The 20,208-nt window shown below is 30.0% G+C and overlaps 1 protein-coding gene across 1 annotated transcript; it reads left to right on the plus strand.

Moving 5' to 3' along the window:
• Window positions 1-424: 424 nt before the first annotated feature.
• On the plus strand, window positions 425-17,605 carry LOC129952039 (inactive hydroxysteroid dehydrogenase-like protein 1). The gene is made up of 6 exons (XM_056064463.1): window positions 425-1,131; window positions 15,030-15,152; window positions 15,280-15,390; window positions 16,743-16,963; window positions 17,042-17,269; window positions 17,338-17,605. The coding sequence occupies exons 1-6, from the start codon at window positions 924-926 to the stop codon at window positions 17,449-17,451; spliced, it is 1,005 nt and encodes a 334-aa protein (XP_055920438.1). The 5' UTR covers window positions 425-923; the 3' UTR covers window positions 17,452-17,605.
• Window positions 17,606-20,208: the final 2,603 nt, after the last annotated feature.

Raw genomic sequence — 20,208 nt, forward strand, 5'->3', positions numbered from 1 at the left:
ACAATTAAATACAGTCTAAGGCTTAAGTTGTTGTGTGAGGAGTTACCTTGACTTCAATTTCCCTCAAAATTTAACAAAACTTTAAAACAATAATATTTTTGAAAAGAATTGGACAATTTTTATATATAAATAAATATTTTTCCATATAAATAAATTTTACGATGCTAACGACATATTTCATGCTACCAATTTTTAAAAATGGGACTAATTAAGTAAGAAATTTCAACTTAACCGTTCCGACTATAAGGTTGTTGTACTCCCATATGCAGCAAAGTTACTTTTATCTTGTTGCATTATTTCGTCATTAAGACCTACGTCACTTTCGACCCATACTAAATTTAAATCAAGAAACGCATGTGGTGTTTTTTATCTTATCAGGTCTTGAAACTATTCATCCATCGCTGAATGGTGAACAGTATCAAAAGTATCTGCACTTAAAACACTCGCCACACCGCCACCGCTGCCGCCATCGTCGTCGCAGCCGTGACGCGACTTTGTATCTATGAAAATTTCGATTGGGCAGTCAGTAAGAGTGTGGTGTGCCTTTTGTTTTTGTAACGATTTTACTAGTTGCAAATTCAAAAAATCCAACTGGTGGCTTCAGTCGGGTGTCGACGATCTTTGTTTGCAGAAGGAAGCTTCAAAGTGCGATGTTGTATACTGTGCAATACACCAGTCATCGTTTAATGTGGTGCTACTATACGGTGTTGTAAATAAACATTAAACATATTCGAAATAAAATTGCTTACTTAATGTTAACAAATCATTAGTGTTATTTTCTTATCATTCGATTGAAAAAACAAAATTCAAACCTTATCACAGAGAGTGTTTAATAAGTAAATGCGAGATAAGAAACTGGAGTGTTTTGTGTTAAAATAAATTTAAACAAATTTTAAAATCCTACAACAATAACAAATAGAAATATGATTGAGAATCTTTTGAATATTCTTCGAATAAGTATCCTTTTGGATTACTGGACAACATTAATTTATGTTGTCGGTGTTTATTCGTTGTTAATTTATTTGTATGATAACTTGAAGTCAGTTATTTCAATTATCAAATCAATTTTGGAACCATATTTCCAACCACATTTACAAAAGTCACTGATTGAAAAATACGGAAAATGGGCGGGTGAGTAAATTTTATAAAAATAAATAAGTTAATGTAATATGTATGCAAACGTAGTTTATGTTTATTTTTTATTTGTTTTGATTTTATATTTATTTGATCAGAATTACGTGAAAAGAATCTTAATGGTTTATAATTGTTTTTATATTAAGTACTTCTTGTTATAGTGAAACGATTGTATGGCAAATTTATGTTGATCAGGTGAAAAAAATTTGTTTTTGATAGTGGATTGTGCTTCTATGTAAAATTTAAATTTTCCTCTCAAAATACCTTCCGATCTTGTTTTCGTTAAAAAATTGTTGTAAAAAACCTTACTTGAAGAGCATCATTTCTGATTTTTACATACATAAACGATTTCTTCTATATTATAAAATTCTTATCTATTTATTCAGCTTAGTGAATTGCTTTTCTTAAGTGTGTTAAGTTTCAACAAGATGTCGTAGCACCAGATACGATAGATATTTAAACAAGAATAAGATCAAAAAGATACATCTAGTATTTATGTTTTGGTCCAACATTAAAACGTGTTAACTACCAGAATTTAAAATTCTAACATTATAAAATATAAAACATTTTCTTTGTTTATTCCAATTTGCAATGTGTTTTTTTTCTTCAGTTTTTGGTTGCTCTGTTAAGCAAATTCCAATTGTTAAGGACATACAAAATACTTGTACATTTGTAAACTTAAAAGTACCTATTTATTGTTTAAAATATCAAATGAATCGGTTAAAAATTGTCTGATGAAATGAGACCGACAAAATTAAAATATGTACTATTAGATAAATACGTTTAAAGTTCTGAGCAATAATCGCTATATATTCAATACATATTAATTTTTCTCTAATTTTTGTTTCTTAAATTGCTTCTTTCAATATAAAAAAGAAGCTGGGAAGAAATAGTTTAGTTTGAAAATCTAGTTCTGTTAAATAGATTTTTAGTCGAAAACAAATTTGTACCAATTTAAGTAACATTTTTTTTACAAATTGAATGAATGAAATCAATTAAAGAGATATCAAGAACCGAACATCAATTTTTACCAAATTTGGCGTACTTTCTATTTCTTGTAGATTTCATTTTTTTTATGAAAAAACGGACTGTTGGATTTTTATATAAAAAACTACTGAATATCGAAAACAATATTTTCTGTGAAATAAAAAAAATTGAAGACAATATGTTTAATTTTTAAAAAGCAATTTGAGTCGAAAGTACATTTTTATCAAGATTTAGTATTGTTATTTTTTTGTTAGGTTTTTATTCTTTGTAAAAAAACTGTTAATTAGATTTTCCTCAAAATTTTACTGAGTGTTGACAAAAATAATTTTTTAAAGATAAAAGTAGTTTAAAGCCTCTCAAAGTTCTGAAAAGATATTTGAGTCGAAAATCAATTTTTACCAACTTTGAGCAATGTTATTTTAGATTTTTATATTTTTTTACATAAAAAACTCTCAATTCGATTTTTCTCAAAATTTTACCAGATGCTAAAAACTTTATTTTTCGTTGCACAAAATCATTTTTTATTCCTAAAATTTTCGACGTGACAAATTTTTTTTTATTATTTTTTGATGTATAAAAAAACCGTTAATTGGATTTTTTCAAAAAAATATATTTCTGTGGTATTACGTTACGATGTAATAAAATAAAATTCAATACAAGTCGCTAGAGTTTTTGGTTCATGAGATATTTAGTGTTAACCAAAATGTTTACCTTTTTTTTAAACTGCTATGGTAAAAAAAAACACAAACGCAATTTTCTTGAGAGCCATTTCTGCATATTTCTGTCTTATTATCTGTGTAACAAAATTTATTTGAAGTTGATATCTCTTCTGGTTCTTGAGCTATGGACGGCGAAAAAAACGTCTCCAAATTACACACGCACGGACGTACGAATGTACGTACACACGCACGCACAGACATCTTTTTCAAAAATTTTCAATTTGAGAGATCGGACCCATTACAATAATTTTTTTACCGCCTCGGGAACTAATGAACCGATTTAAATATGTATATTATTTTGAACAAGCTTCTTGTCTTGATAACATTTAATGATCAAATATGTCTTATTTTATTCTGTAGTTTTTTAACAAATATTAATTTGCGTTCTGATTTCGATATCTCAAAAGCGGATCAACATTCGTAAAACAATTCAAATGTAAAAGGCATGCTTATAAGCACTAAATAACTGCACATCAATAAATATTATGAAAAACTATAAAATTTTATAAAGTATATAAAAACGAATTAAAAAAAAACTCTAACGATTTTCTAAAGAAAAAAAAATAATAAATTTATTTTTTGAGAAACAAACATATTTTTCAGGTATGTATATTTTCACAACATGCTCTTCAGATTTAGGAATAATTTTGTAAGACCTAGCCGTGAATTTAATGTTCTTACATTTTTCTTAATCTTTTTCAAAGAAAATTGTTCACAAAAAGTTTAAAATTTTCTTTAAAAAAGAAACATTTTTAAACAGTTTTATTTTAATAAAATTACTTTGACTCAGATGCAAAAATAGTTTTAAAATTTACATTATCTACAATTCATGGAACCGTTTGTAAATACAAAATTTAAATAGTATGTTAATTAATTTTTTTTAATTCATTTTTAATGATAGACAAAAAAAAACACATTTCAAATACGATTATTGTATTTAATGCAAAGTGGTTATTTTGTAAATTGTGTAAAATGATAAGTTTACACAAAAGTAAGCGTCAACACAATATTGATTAAATTTGGTTAAATGATGTTTATTTCAATGAGCTGTCATTAAACGTTAAGTATTAAACTTCAAACATTGATTTTAAAAAGTTAATATTCAAACATGACAAAAATAATCAACAATAAGAAATATATTCAGTTAACACATTTAAGAACTATTCGTACAAAATAATTATTTTGTATATTCATAACAACAGTGAAATTCTTTTAAGTTTATCTAACGAAAGAAAAACCGGGTGCAATTTTATAAAAGGTTTCACTAACTATGATTTAGCTGAGCATACGCGATATTTAAGTTCATTTTAAAGACATTATATTAAGTTTACCACAAAATATATGGACAACTTTATCCACGAAAATCCTTAGGGAACTTTTTGATTCATACAAAATTTGACAGTTCATTTACCAATTGGTAAACTTATCCATTGATTTACATCATTGTGTGAACGCCCTTAATGTTTGTGTTTTCCTAGCAATTTAAAAAAAAAACTTATAAAGTAAGGTTTTTGGAAATATCCTTTTTTAAATGAAAGTGATTGTTTGTACATTTTTGTGTATTTAAAAAAATCACTTAAATTTTAAAGCTTCAGTGAAACAAAAATATCTTTTCAAAATTTTGCAAATATATACATATTTTAACATGTCACAATATTAATCACAATAAATTGTCCTATCATCTTGGACAGCAGCAAAATAATCATTAAACTTCCCACGATGCGATTGTGATACTTGATAGTCAAGCAAAAACTTAACCTTGAAAACATGAAGTACCATCCAGAGTAATTTTGCAGATTTTTTTGTATTCCCATTTATGTTGATATTACATGAATTTGCGGTTTGTTTTGTTGTATAAATAAAAGAAAGAAAGATACAAAAATATTCAGCTCTTCAAACAAGTTCAATTAAACGAGAATCTTCATTCTTCGTCAGGTACCAACCTACATTAACTTTACCTTTAAGATCAACCTCTAGAAAGAAAAAGTGTACACAAAATTACTCATTTAACCTTGAAAGTAGCATAACAACGGTATTATTTTGGCCTTACCTCTTAACACATTTCCATCATCAAAAGTCATAAAACTTTATACGTCAAAACAATTTATAATAATTAAACAAAGTGAAGATAACTTTAATTTAAAAAAAAAGCATTACGCATAGTCTTAGTTTGCCGGTACGTTAACAGTAATGATATATTATAAAACTCTCCTGCAGTCCAAGTTAATTGGCCTAAAAATTGGCCAACTTAAATCTTTGTTGTATGCACAATGACAAAGCTTTGGTAAATATCGGAAGCATAAGCATGAAGAGCAACTGACAAACCAATTGGAAACATTTTATTTATTTTTATTTCTTTGGATAACTAGTTATTAGTTTTGATATTATTGTATCCACGATTTATTGCAAAATATTGAAACCATACAAAAATAATAATAATGTTTGTTTTTATATTCTTCTATCTATAGAAAAAAAAGTAAGGGTATGGTTAAACGTCGAAGTTTTGAAGACGTTTTATTGTGATTGCTCTGATGCAAGATATGATTATACAGAGGACATTGTAAACTTATTTCTTATTAAAAAGAACCTTGAATGTGAACAAGTACATTATAATTGCAATTTTTGTTTGCATTTGAAGACTTTACTTAGTAAATGATTGCATTAAAAATTTAAATATAATAAGAATTACCATTTTAGAAATTGTTTTGGTATTTTATGATATTTAGATGAATGAGTTTCGCCCAGTTATGACAGTTTGACTCATCAACAACTGTCAACTATAGTTTTTATGTCAAAAACATGATTCAAGTGTCATTGTTACGATTTGTTGAAATCATTTATTAACAACAATTGTCAGAAATTATTAATCTGTCAAATTGCATTTGAATGCATTGTGTTCTCCTTAGACAGAAAAAACAATTACAAATCGTTACTAGTTTGACACTTCAAGAATGAGTTAAGGATCGATGTGATGACGTCATATTGTTTAAAATCTCTTCAATCTTGATGTTTAGTTAGAAAGGAAACAGTACTTAGTTAGATGCTGCCAAGACGAACTGTCATGTGTCGGCAAAACGCTAATATTACAAAACACTACAATAAACATATTTAGTAAAAAGTCCACAAAAACAATTATTGATTGATTTTCTTGTATCCGTCATACTCTTTTGACGTAGTTATAGCAAATGTCAGAAAGGCTTCATTTATCCTTTGACGTTTTCCATATTAACCTTGAAACTAAAATGCAATTGCTTTACTTCTAATATATATTTGAAAGAGGTCGAAGAAGAGTATTTTCTTTTATGACAAATTGCCTACCTTTTAGCCTTCGTAGTCTTTTAAATTTATGTAGATGAAAAATAAGGTTTGCCTCTATTAACAAAAATAGTTAAAAGCTTGATTTATTACTAATGCTGGTGTAGGAACAAATAGGCTCTAATTTCATTTGATTTTTACAGATTTCAAAATCTATTCAGGTTTAAGAAAACTAAAACACGATTAAAATTGGTATTTAAGATAGATACATAGAAAGATATGTTTTTATTGTTTTATTTAAAGCTTTTCCATTAAGTTGACATTATTTTTGGTTGCAACTTTAGTTTTGTTAACAAAACAGGAATTTATGAACATTTATGCAGATTTTTGTTACCAAATAGACTTTTTGTTACAGTTGAATGCATATAGACTTTGTGTGACAGTTTCCCGATCTAGTTTTACACTAAAGAAAAAGAAACACCTGACTGACAGCATCTGGAGATGTTTCTTTTATGACTTTACATTTTAATTTATGCACTAGCTTTACATCTGCGTTAAACAAGAAAATACACAATAATGCTGTTTGACATTTCTGTCATTTATTTCACCACTTTAAGTAAAAGAATCTCAAAGTTTGACCAACCGATATTACTCCTAATCATGAAATTTCAATTAAGCTTTGATTATAATTTATGTACTTTATAAGCAAGTAGTGTTGTTTAAACTTTTCTATGGTAGTAAGTTTTTTTCAGTAGAAGCACTAGTATTGGGCCTTGTTTAAGTACTTCAAAATGTCAATTAATATATTAACATGAATGATACTAAGAAGTTTTTTCGAGTACTGACTACTCAAGCTCTTAAGTATTTATTAATTAGTGGTAATTTTTTAAGTACCATTGACAGGATACTGAAGTCAAACTACACTCCACCAGGGACACTTGCCACTTGAGTTATGGAATGTTATTAAGGAAAAACAGAAAAAAGGTTCACAGAAATTGAAAATGTATCTAAAAAGGAGTTCTCAAGGACTCTACGCTCTCATAAAAAAAATTTGTTGTAACAAAAGTTCTTTCTAAAACCATATTTTATTTGACAATGCAGAAATTCTTTCCATCCGCACAACCAACTGAAAGCTTTTGTTTTATTTTGACATTTCTGGAGGTTGGTTTGGTTATGTGTGTAAAATGTCTGAACATGTTTTTAATTGGCTTGTTTATATTTCTGTGATTTTTTCAGTCAGATTGACAGAGTAGGAGGATGAAATATAAACCTAGGAATCAAGTAGAAAGTACTTGAGAAATTGAAACTTTAAAATTTGACTCTAATAAATTTGACAGCAAAAACGAGAAAGTTGTATAATATATTTTGTTTATATTTTTATGAATATATAAACTTGCCAAATATTGTAATTTTAAAATAAAAAATGACAACTGTGGAGTTTGACGTTTTTAAGTTTATAAAGGTGTCAATGTTTCTAATTTCAATTCTAATATCATATCAACAAGAAATATTCTCTTTTTTACGAAATAAACTGTAATTTTTCAGAAATGAGCCATTCCTAAAATGTCAAGAACCCTTTAGCATTTCCAAATAAGTTAACAGTTATAGTTATTGGGTTTCTATAATTATTTCGATATTTAAAAACGATTGGGAGCATCAAATTTGTAATGTTTGGTTGTTGCCAATTGTATTTTAATAAATATGATCTAAAATCATGAAAATAAATATAAACCAGCATAAAAGTGTTCATATACGCGTTTCGCCCGGTGTAATTGTTGGACTCATCAGAAGATGACCGTTAGACCTTGTCTTGATGCATATTTACCAATTGTCCACTAAAAAAAAACATTTTTTAACCCAGAACTTTCCTTTTATTTTAATGACGAAATTGTTTTCAATGAACATTAAATTGTTTTCTTTACATTCTACCTGTCAGTTTTACGTCCAATGATCAACTCTAACCACAAATGCTTGATTCTAATGATGAATTTTCTTGATACCAATCAGGTCCAACCAATCTCTCAGAAAAATTCCAATTATCGGTTTCAATAATGGAATGATAATTTTAGCTGGCTACTAAGAACGACATAAATCCTAATATGTCACAAGCTACTACTTAAGATTTTATAATCAGATGTTTTAAAAAAAAAAAAAACATTATTGACACTTTTAAAGTTGTCATCTTTGACATTTGACATTCACGCCATTATTAAAAATTAATGTACATTCAACACTGCATTGGAATTTTGAAAATTCACAACAAACATTATTTTGTTCCAGTTTTAGTAAATTGTACTTTGTTATGATTTTGACATGTTATCATCTTTATTGTAAAATTAATTTTTCTTTTTAAATATTTGTCTAGTAGATATGATCAAACTTTTGCTATTCACTTAACGTTAGTGAGCTCGAACAATTATATAACTATTTGGTCTGCTAAATCAATTAAATACTAAATCATCCGGCAAATCAACTTTATAATTGCTTTGCTGATTTATTTTGCATTCAGAGAAGGTACAAAAGATTCAACCTGACCTTCCACATACTTCAACATAAAAATGCAAAACCGCATATGTATGTTTATTTATTTATTCTTTTGTGATCCAACTGCTATCAGATGCATCTGTGTAATACGTTCAAATTAAAAAAGTAAACCCTACTGACCCACATGTGTTTTGTATACAACCGACGAACGAATGACTTTTTGGCATTAAGCCAAATAAGATTTCCTATGGAGGTGCGTTGCATAATACCCTTCGCCTGTAAATTAAGCAGTTGAGAATTCTCATATATCATTCCATGCACTACACTGTACAGGCACACCACCGCTGCATCCTGTAAAATGCAAGAAAAGCTGCAGGTTTTACAAAAAATCCAAGACCTGAGCCAAAAAATAAGAAACAAAATCTCGTTTCGGAGTAGGAAAACTTAAAAGACCAAAGTCACAAAGCAACCAGTTTGCGTTTACATTAAGCAAGAGAAGACTTCAAATACTTTTTGTATCCAAGCTAAAATTGCAGATATCCGCACCGTGCCTATATGCTATGCAGTGCATTTTTCGTTACCGGCAAAGTCTTTTTTTTTTATTTGTAAAGATTCGATGCACTGCAATGATCACACGCAGCAATAGGCAGCTGTAAGCGGTAAGTGGTAAGCGGTAAGCTGTGTAGCAGTAGCGGGAACTGATGTGGCTTGCTGCTTGCATCAAAAAGGAAATATTGACCAACTGCATGTAGTAGAAATATTGACCTGTTTGTCGATCAGTCGTTTTTTCTTCTGTTATAAGTTGCTAATGTGCTACATAGGTTTGTTTGTTTGGCGATGCCAAATGTAAACTCAGAGAAGTTTATTTTTTCGTATTCTTTGTTTTGTTTGCTTAAGTAAAAAACTGGGACTGCATATAGCTTAGTGCATTTTCTACAGTAGCTTTTTGATGACAACTTATTATGTGTCTATAAATTACTTGGTAAATATTTGGGAACATTGAATAATTTAAATTTATAAAGTAGTCAGGAGTTGTTTTAATATTTTTGTACTTTGTTGGCTTAAGAATTAACATTGCTGGTGATAAAATAAATATAATAAATAGGAATGATGTGGGTTCATTTGATTGAGAAATGACAGACTTAATTTTCACTTCGTTTTAAAAAGCTGCGTTTTAGTATTGCCAGTGATCCAAAAAGCTTATCCTATGAAAATAAAACGATGTAGATCCAAGACATAAACATTCCTGCAACTATGTATGTCTTTTTTTTCTTATGTTTGTTCACTGTTCAAAATTTATCTGTCCTACAACTAAAATTCACACTACCTTACCATTTAGAACATAACATTTTTATTATATGTGTCCGATATAATAAAATATAATTTTAGGTCTATAAAATTGACTCTTTAAAGAGAACCCATTTCGATCTTTATTGATTATAAAACGCAGCGAATGTGTTTTTATGTCCTTTAGAAGAAGAAACAACTTTTTCTTAGCCTGAAGTCATTTTTAATGTTTTGCATAAACAAATCTCATATAATCTTATAATTATAAATCTCAAAACGAACTAACACAAGACTTCTGAACTTGCAATTTAATTTTTGTTTTGTTTTTAACTGTCAAAAAATGATCCCCTTCAAAAATTTAAATTTTGGTTAGAGAACTATGTATACAAAAATAAGTAAAATAAAATACATGAGGTATTAAAGACCCAATATTACTGGCATACAATTTAGATACACTGTTGTACCAATACCCTAAAACCTTTTCAAACCAAACCCAAAACTGGTTTTTCGGCAAAAAGTTTTCGAAAATCGTTCACACCGAACATTTACACGTTTTCATTTTACATTTAAATTTATTTAACACCAGCTGCCAAATTTTGTATTGATGAAAAAATGTGTGAGTAAAAAGTTTTGTTCTCAAATTATTTGCGAAAATAAAATGAATTCGAAGAAGAGTTTCAACTGAAGTTCTGGAGACGGGTGGAATAGGCTCATGACATAAACAAGCAAGGACAACAAGCTCGCTTTGCTGCACCTATTCTCTTAGTTCACTTCAACTGGTCCAAACAATTCACTAAGGAGTCTAGAAAATATTTCAAAGAATCAACAACAAACAAAACTGTTACAATGAAAATTCATTTTATTTAAAACATTTTCTTCTTCTTTCACAACAAATTCAATCCAAAATAAAGAGCTTATGACTATTGCTTCTGCTGGCCAAATGTCCCTTCAGAATCGTCATATATTGTGGCCGTCCGAGCAACATATTGGCGGAGTTGAGAAGATTATGAACGATTTCGTGTAGATCATCCATATAGCGATCACTAAAGCTGTAATGATGGGCTGCAATATCTCTTTGGTTTCTTCCTTTGACGACTCGCCTGGCTTGTCCAAAGGACTGAGGGTCTTCTTGACATTGGCATCGCTGTCCATTAAGGGCGATAGCTCACTGTTGTGGAATGTTTTGGAGCAAATTTGACTAGCCCGCTGCGACATAGCCTCCACCAGAGATTGTCTTTCATACTTATTCTCCTCCACAAATTAACTTATCGCCTTTCTCAATTCCCCAAACCCTAATGATGGGACGGAGTTACCGAAAAGTCTTTCTCCATTTAGGAAGCCTTTCTCGAAGCGTCGAACATATTTGTGGAGACGAGTTCGAAGACGCATCCTTTGGAAACGTTGTTACGAACTATGATCATGTCTTCCTAGTCCTTGAGGTCTGCACGTCAGGAGCCATAGTGAATTCCGGTTCCAATTTATTTCAAAACAAAATATTTGTTTTGACAGCAGCCATCAGCTGTTTTGTTTACATTAATTTGAGCGCTGAATGGGCAGGTTCAGAATACATAAGGGACTTTATTGCAGTCAACTTCATTCTTTGAACGTAAATTCTGACCAAGGCAACTAGTTAGTTTTTCAAGTGTCATGAATTTAAAATTCAGAACTTTACTTCACAAACCTCTACTTTAAGTTCATAGTACAAAAACTACCAAAATCATTATTTCCTACAAAACATTCCTCAGGCAAGCTAAAAGTCCATCACATTTTGCATTTCTTATTGTAAAGAAATATTACTTATTAACTTCCCATAGGAAGTTATTGTAATGGGTCCGATTTGTCAAATTGAAAATTTTGACATTTCTCGACGTTTCAAGGTCCCTAGAGTCGAAATAAAAGATTTTTAGAAAGATGTCTGTCCGTGCGTGTGTACGTACGTTCGTACGTCCGTACGTCCGTACGTTCGCGACGTTTTTTTCGTCGTCCATAGCTCAAGAACCAGAATAGATATCGACTTCAAATAAATTTTGTTATACAGATAATAAGGCAGAAAGATGCAGAAAGGGCTCTCAAGAAAATTGCGTGGGTGGTTTTTTTACCATAGCAGTTTAAAAAAAAGGTGAAAATTTTGGTTAACCCTAAATATCTTACGAATAAAAAACGCTAGAGACTTGAATTAAATTGTATATAATATATTGTAATGTGATACAAAACATGTATATTTTTTGAAAAAAATCAATATAACGGTTTTTTTTATAAATCAAAAAAACTAAAAAAAAAAATTTGTAACCTCCAAAATTTTACGACTGAAATATGATTTCATCTCTAAAACAATTTTGTGCAACGACGAATAATGTTTTTGACATCTGATAAAATTTTGAGAAAAATCGAATTGACAGTTTTTTTTACAAAAAATAAAAACCTAAAAAAAAAGTATAAAAGTTGGTAAAAATTGATTTTCGACTCAAATATCTTTTCTAAACTTTGTAATATTAGCTTTAATTTACTTTTATCTTTTAAAAACTATTGTTGTTAACATTCAGTAAAATTTTGAAAAAAATCGAATTGACAGTTTTTTTACAAAAAAATAAAAACCGAAAAAAAAAATTAATAAAAGTTGGTAAAAAATGATTTTCGACTCAAATATCTTTTAAACACTTTGAGATAATAGCTTCTTACTAATTTTTTCTTTTAAGAAATATTGTTTTCAAAAATAGGATAAATTTTGAGAAAAATCGAATTGACAGTTTTTTTTACAAAAAATCAAAACCTAAAAAAAAAATTAATAAAACTCGGTAAAAATTGATTTTCGACTCAAATATCTTTTCAAAACTTTTAGATATTGGCTTTTATTTACTTTTATCTTTCAAAAAATGTTGTTGTCAACATTCAGTAAAATTTTGAACAAAATCGAATTGACAGTTTTCTTATAAAAAATTAAAAACCGAACAAAAATTAACAAAAGTTGGTAAAAATTGATTATGGATTCAAATATCTTTTCAAAAACTTGAAAGTCAGACTTCAAACCTATTTTATCTTAAAAGAAATATTGTTTTAAGCATTCTGAAAGATGTTGAGAAAAATCGAATTGACAGTTTTTTTTTACAAAAAATAAAAAACCTTAAAAAAAATTTATAAAAGTTGGTAAAAATTGATTTTCGACTCAAATATCTTTTCAAAAATTGTAGATTTTGGCTTTTAACTACTTTTATCTTTCAAAAAATATTGTTGTTAACATTTAGTTAAATTTTGAAAAAAATCGAATTGACAGTTTTCTTACAAAAAATTAAATACCTAAAAAAAAATTTAACAAAAGTTGTTAAAAATTGATTTTCGACTCAAATATCTTTTCAAAACTATAAAATATTTGGTTCAAACTAATTTTATCTTATAGAAAATATTGTTTTCAACATTCGATTTTGAAGAAAATCGAATATACGGTTTTTTTTTAACAAAAAAATAAAAACCTAAAAAACAAATGTATAAAAGTTGGTAAAAATTGATTTTCGACTAAAATATCTTTTCAGAAATTACAAATATTGGCTTCAAACTTATTTTATTTCACAGAAAATATTGTTTTCAATATTCAGTAATTTTTTTAAAATAAAATCTATAAAAAATAGTACGCAAATTTGGTAAAAATTGATACAACAAACTTTTAAGCAAGACAAATCGACAGACGGGATGGGAAGTTATCAGTGTGGGTCGCATCCCAGCCTCTTTTTTCTTTTCCAATTTGACGAGAATCCCTTTTACACAAAATATTAAATGAAATTGTGCAAAAATTAATAAATCGTAGAGGAATAAAGTTCAACTTTCAGTTAATTAAAAAAACATGATCGATTGTCATTCTGACATAAGTTACTTGACTTCATAGTTAGGGAATTTTTTTCTTGACTAACTTTCCAGTCAACTTTCCAATAAAGTTGCCTTAATTGGAAGTCAATTTTTTGGCAGCTGGCCAATCAGATGCTAGAAACTTGTATTACTTTCAAGTCCCTTATGTCGGCTGAACCTGCCCAATGTTTCGAAAGGTGCTACTAGTTTGCGAGAGGTTTTATATAGAACATGTGGTTTACGAAAACTTGTGGATTACCAAAAATGTATGGGGAAACTTCGACCAAAACCGCTGATTTCGAGAAAACCGGTTGATGTGAAAAGCCTATTAACCCTAATAAAAAACACAAATATAATACTTGACAGTTTGTCACTTGACGTTCCCTATCTTTTATTTTTGCTCAGGTGTTGATATGGATTTCAAAAAAGAATCACGGTTAAGTTACATTAAATTGTTTAACATTTTTTGTAACTCCAAAGTGTAAAATCTATTGGCGTCTTTCATAACATCTACACATTTCAGAAAAAAATGTTATGTTTTGTTATGGCACGATCAACGAATAAAACAAAATTTCAAAAAAGTACGAACATTCGTTGACTAGATTGTCACTATAATGAAACTAGTTCTTAAGCAGTATTCACATGAACGCGACCAATGAACGAATGTTTTTTATAGCTTATAGCTGTCATCGAAATATAATGAACACACATATATGAATAAAATGTCAAAACTGGAAACCATTCTCAATTGTTAATAGTATGCGCTTATGGTATAGAAGGCACTTAAATCAGTTAGAAAATAACCAGGCTTATGTATATCTCTTTTAGATCGATTATAAATGTCAAACGTGTGACTTTGAAGTCGTGTCATTATCTTTTTTGTAGCGAAATTGAGTTTTCAGACACAATTCTGTCATCAATCTTTTTTGACGTTTACAAAAAAAATTCTTAATTATTATTTTAAAGTTAATGTTCTACATAGAGACAATATTTAAAACTATGGGTCTAATTATTGTAAAATGAAATAAAATGACATTTACTGCAAGTTAACATTTTAATCCGATAATATACATAAATGTTCATATGACTTAAGCTTGTATTGCATTTTCTTATCATATTTAATTACAGTTACATAATATCCAAATATAGATTACCGCCTAAAGCAATAAATGGATTTAATTTGATAACACTGAAATTGTATCAATGTTTGTACTTTAATATAATAACAATAAATGTGTTAAAATGAATTTGCACTTCAGTTTTACGTAATCCATTAAAATTGTTATTTAGGTATAATTATATTTTCTCTTTTTTTGCGATTTATAGTAATTACTGGTTCAACTGATGGCATTGGAAAGGAATATGCCAAAGAATTGGCTAAGAGGGGTATTAATGTTGTACTTATATCGAGGACAGAGAAAAAATTGGTTGATGTTGGAAAAGAGATTGGTAAATATAAATCAACCACACAAAATGACCAATTCATATTACTATTATTAAATCCTATTAATTTAACAAAATGACTATTAATTTTTAAATCACAACATAATTAACTTAACTTTAAAAAACTTTACAGAATCGGAATTCAAAGTGAAAACAAAATATATTGTTGCTGATTTTGCAAAAGGCAGAGAAGTGTATGAACATATTCAAAAGGAATTGGAAGGTATCCCTGTTGGAATTTTAGGTGAGTCTTGAATTTTATAAAAATAAAATATATTTTTAAGAAAAGAATATAGAATAAATTAATAACAAAGCTTTTAAACCATATTACATATTTAAACGAAAATTATCTGGACGAATTTTTTAACAATTAGTTAACTATAGTAGTTATTTTACAGATAAAGCCTAAAAACGTGTGTACTTTTATTTCAGGATTAATACAGCCGATTTTCAAAATTTTCAGATCTGTCATTCAATCGTGTAAACCTAGAATTCTGTTTGATATTATTGCCAGAAATGTCATCGTCAGCCATATTTGTACAAACGTTCGGAATTATAAGACAAATGCATTGACAATCATTTCGTTGACACATATAATAATATAGCTTAATATCTGACAGTTTAATAACAGTTTAATATAATTATCTGAATATGATATTGGGACACAAACTGCTAAAGGTACTTTTCCATTGGTGGTTATTTCGCTACTGTCCGATCATTAGCAACTAATGTCAAGGAACTGACAGATCATTAGCAACTACTGTCAAAGAATTGACAGATCTGTAAAAATTGTAAAATCTGACAACTTATATCTTAAACTAAATAAGTTCAAAATTTATGCTTGAAAAATGAAAAATGTTTAATATGTACAAAAATATCTTGTCTTTATTTTGAAAATATAACTCAGCTTTCAGTTTGAAGCATAAAAAAACTAAGTTCAACTTTCTTTTTGATTAACCCAACTTAAAATCATAGCTTCTGGTTTAGTTTCAATAGGTATATATTGTCGATTTAAGTTATTTAAACCCCATTTCTAAAATAATGATTTTATTTTTTATGTTTTTATCTTAATATGTGTACCAACATTTTAATTACCATATTATCTGGCCTTAAAATACTCGTTTTTCTAACCAATATAACGGCGTTTACTTATAGTACAATTCATAAAGTCTAAAAACCTTGCTCAAGGTTAAATAGTTTTACTGTATTTATAAGACGATGGAATACGTCACAAGGTAAGGTCGTTTAGAAGGCCCATAACTAAAGCCTCTAAACCATTTAAATTAATTACGCCCTAAAGAAATGCATTGTGTCTGGCGCGTTTATCTGATGGTGTTAACAAGTCTTCAACTAAACTTAATACCAAACTTTTCCAAGGCTATTGAACTTTACCTTTTTTGTTATCTTGTTTTGTTTCTTTCTTATTGCAGCAACATTTTCCTCATTCATTCTTTTTCAAATGGTAACATAGCTCTGCGGTAACGTTGCAACAACATTTACTTATTATTGTACCGTGTCATAATAACACACAAAAAGATAATTAAAATTCCAGTGTTATCATTTAAACAATTTGTTTGTTTTAATTTTTAATTGCAGTCAATAATGTTGGCAAAATGTACGATTACCCAGATGAACTAGCAAAGGTGCCCGAAGACATTCTATGGGATCTTATCAACATTAATGTTGCAGCTTGCACAATGATGTGTCGGATGTTAATCGACCAAATGAAAAAGAATGGAAAAGGTGCAATTGTTAATATTTCATCAGGAAGTGAATTACAACCGTTACCTTATATGGCAGTTTATTCAGCGACAAAGGTAAAACAAAATTTTGTTAAATAATCTAAACATTATTGCTCCATTTGTTTTTGTTCAAAACATTGTTTTGCAACACAGAAATACGTCAAAAGTCTGACATTAGCCCTTCAGGAAGAACTTAACGAATATGGAATCACAGTACAGTGTGTCACACCATTATTTTTAGTTACAAAAATGAATCAATATTCGAAGAAAGTCATGAACGGTGGTTTTCTAATACCGGATGTCAAAAGTTTTTCAGAATCGGCAGTTTTCACATTGGGAAAAACAAGCGAAACAACAGGCTATTGGACTCATGGACTTCAGGTATCATTAATTTGTTCCGTATTTTTATTAAATGACATTAAATTATTTTTTTCTGCAACTTTTTTAAGTATGCGGTCAGTAAACTTGTGCCAGAATGGACCCGAACAAAAATTGGTCATCGAATAACTCGAAGACTAAGAGCGGAATATTTAATTTCGGTGGTTAACAATAAAGAAGCATAAAGACTGAATAATTGCCGTGCTTCGTTATTATTTTTTGTATAAGATTTCTAAATTAATTTTATTTTTTATATGTATAAAACTGTAAATAATTTTAATTTGTATAAAATCATAATATTTCTGGTTTTTTGTAGTTAATAAAATAAAGAAAAACTTACCCTTGTGATTTATAAGCGAAAATAAACTATGGGCTATTTTATTGGTTAATTAAATCAATCTTTGGTGGTTTCCGTTCGTAGACTTAGAGTGATTATTTGTTTGCAAAAGAAACACGATTGCAGATTTATTTATTTCTTGTGTGTTGAAGGTACTTGTAGAGTTGACGTTTAAAAAGTAGAAAGACGGATCAGATTTAAAACAACAATTGTATGCAAAATGTCAAATTCAGATTTCAACAAAAAATTGATTTTTTATATCAAAGGTAACACGTTGCAGATTGATTTTTGTTGTAGTGCTCTCGTCTATAAACTTAAATTGTCGGTGTAGCTGTCAAATTGCTTTATTTGCTTTTTCTAAATGAAGAACACGATCTTGTCGTATTTATTGATTTTATTTTAGTCAGATAAAGGAGCAAGGCAAAAGGGTAGATCATCTTAACTCTTTGTTGCCTGGCCTGGCGCAATTTAGACCATAATGGGCGCGCTGCCGGAGACGAGCCTAAAAGTCGTAGCTGTGAATGTAAATTCCCTGATTGAACGAAGAGCCAATATGTTCCAATTGTTGAAAGACGTAGATGTGTTTATGGCTAGCTAAACTAAGCTAAACCACAAACACAAATAGACTCATAAAAATAACAATATCGTAAGAAGAGACCGGCCCGACTACACTCAAGGGGGCGGTGTCGCTCTCTTTATACGAAAAGACATTAATTATAAAGTCATATACAACAATGAATTGCGAAAGTTCAAGACGCTAGAAGTTTGCGTTGTATGCATCTTTCTCACTCAAGGGAAGCGGATGTATATGCGGATTATGCGGACTTACAGACCCACACGACTTGGAGGTTAGGACACTGAAGTCGTCAATAAAAAATGTCAATCTGTTGATTAAGGAGAACTATAGGTTATTAATAAACAATACTGGGACCGTAAGATCCGGTCAGTTAATCCCAGTAACCCTAGTATGTTCCCTAAAATCAACAAGATATTCAGAAAAAAGAACGATAATGAACTTCCGTGTTTGCAACTCCAAAGAACTGAAGAGAAAAGGGACGTACTCAGGACAACGCAAATAGATCCAAAAGAAGCCATCTTTGACGATGACTTTTACATAATTGAAGATCCGACGGAAAAAGTGGAGGCGGTGGGAGTTGCTTTTTAGCAAGTGTACAAGGTGAATTTTATCATTCGCCCCAACCACGACCTGGAAAACAGAGCCTTACTTAATCACTTTTACCATCGAAATGTTATGACACAATAGCGATCTGAGAAACGCGGTTTCATGCGGTTCAATGACAATCGCCGAGCAAACGGGACCAAGTCCTTTGTTAGTGAAGAAGGTTGAGCTTCAGCTCATCTTTAATTCAATAAAAAACAAAAAGTCAGCAGGTGTCGATGTTATATCCAACGTTGTATTAAGACATTTACCGATGGAGGCAATTGACATTTACACCACACTCTTCAATAATGTAATGAATAATGCATAGGTATTATCCAGTGCATTGGAAGACCACTGTGGTTCATCCTCTCCCGAAAAAGGGAAAGGACAACATTAACCCGTCAAATCTTCGGTCGATAAGTCTTCTTCCGAGCATCAGCAAAGTTTTCGAAAAAATCATTAATAGGGCTTTGACTAAGTGGTCTGTGGACAACAAAATAATTCCGGATAAACAATTCGGGTTCAAGGCGGGTCATGACACAAATCGTTTCTGATATCCAATGGAATAAATCAAAACAACAATGCACAGGTGCTGTTTAGAGGGTCTTTACCTAAAACAGAGCAGGCTTGGCATAAGCAAGCCATTGTTGTATATACTTAATGATATGCTTAATGGTAGAAAGTTTGTTGTCAAAAGTGGCAATATAACTTCTACCACAACATTCTCAATTAAAAATGGTCTTCAACAGGGAGCAGTGAATTCGAAGATTCTATTCCGCATTTACACCAGCGATCTGATAGGTAGTCTCTAATTGCGTACAGAACGGCCCAAAAGGTTGAGGTTATTAGATTTTTCTTGCAGCGTGATTTCGACAAGATTCAGCGATATTGCGACGACTGGAAACTGAAAATAAATGTCCAGAAATCGGAGACAATTCTGTTCCGGACTGCATTGGCTAGGGCCTCGAGGGATACGTGCAAGAATTGGCGCAAGATGGTCATCGTTGCTCTTCATGGGCTGCCATTAGCGAGCAAAAGTGTATTGAAGTACCTCGGTATCTGGTTAGATCAGTATTTATATTTCGACAGACATATGAATGCTGCTCTGACCAGGGCCAGAGGAGCCTTTTCTGACCAAACGGCTGTTTTTCAGCCGTCGGCTTGACCCCAGAGTGAAGGTAATTTGCTACATGGCCCTCATACGGCCAATGATCGTTTATGGTTGTCCTGTGTGGTTCAACGTTGCCCCTTCCCAGATGGAGAAGTTTCGGGTGTTCGAGCGGCAGTGTTTACTACACTGTACCGGATTATATCGAACAGCCGAATCTTCTTATTTGCATTACTATTCCAACAATGTCCTATACATCGGGGCTCGAATCAACAGAATTGACAATTTCGTGATAAAACTGCTATGTCTTCGACCAACAATTTAATTTTCGGGGC

The sequence above is a fragment of the Eupeodes corollae genome, chromosome 3 (assembly GCF_945859685.1).
Source record: "Eupeodes corollae chromosome 3, idEupCoro1.1, whole genome shotgun sequence".
In the NCBI taxonomy this organism is placed as follows: Eukaryota; Metazoa; Arthropoda; class Insecta; order Diptera; family Syrphidae; genus Eupeodes; species Eupeodes corollae.

Coding starts and splice junctions, on each gene's coding strand:
- LOC129952039 (XM_056064463.1), top strand. CDS start 924: ATGATTGAGAATCTTTTGAATATTCTTCGAATAAGTATCCTTTTGGAT. Junction 16,964..17,041: donor CAGTTTATTCAGCGACAAAG/GTAAAACAAAAT, acceptor TTTGCAACACAG/AAATACGTCAAAAGTCTGAC. Junction 17,270..17,337: donor ATTGGACTCATGGACTTCAG/GTATCATTAATT, acceptor AACTTTTTTAAG/TATGCGGTCAGTAAACTTGT.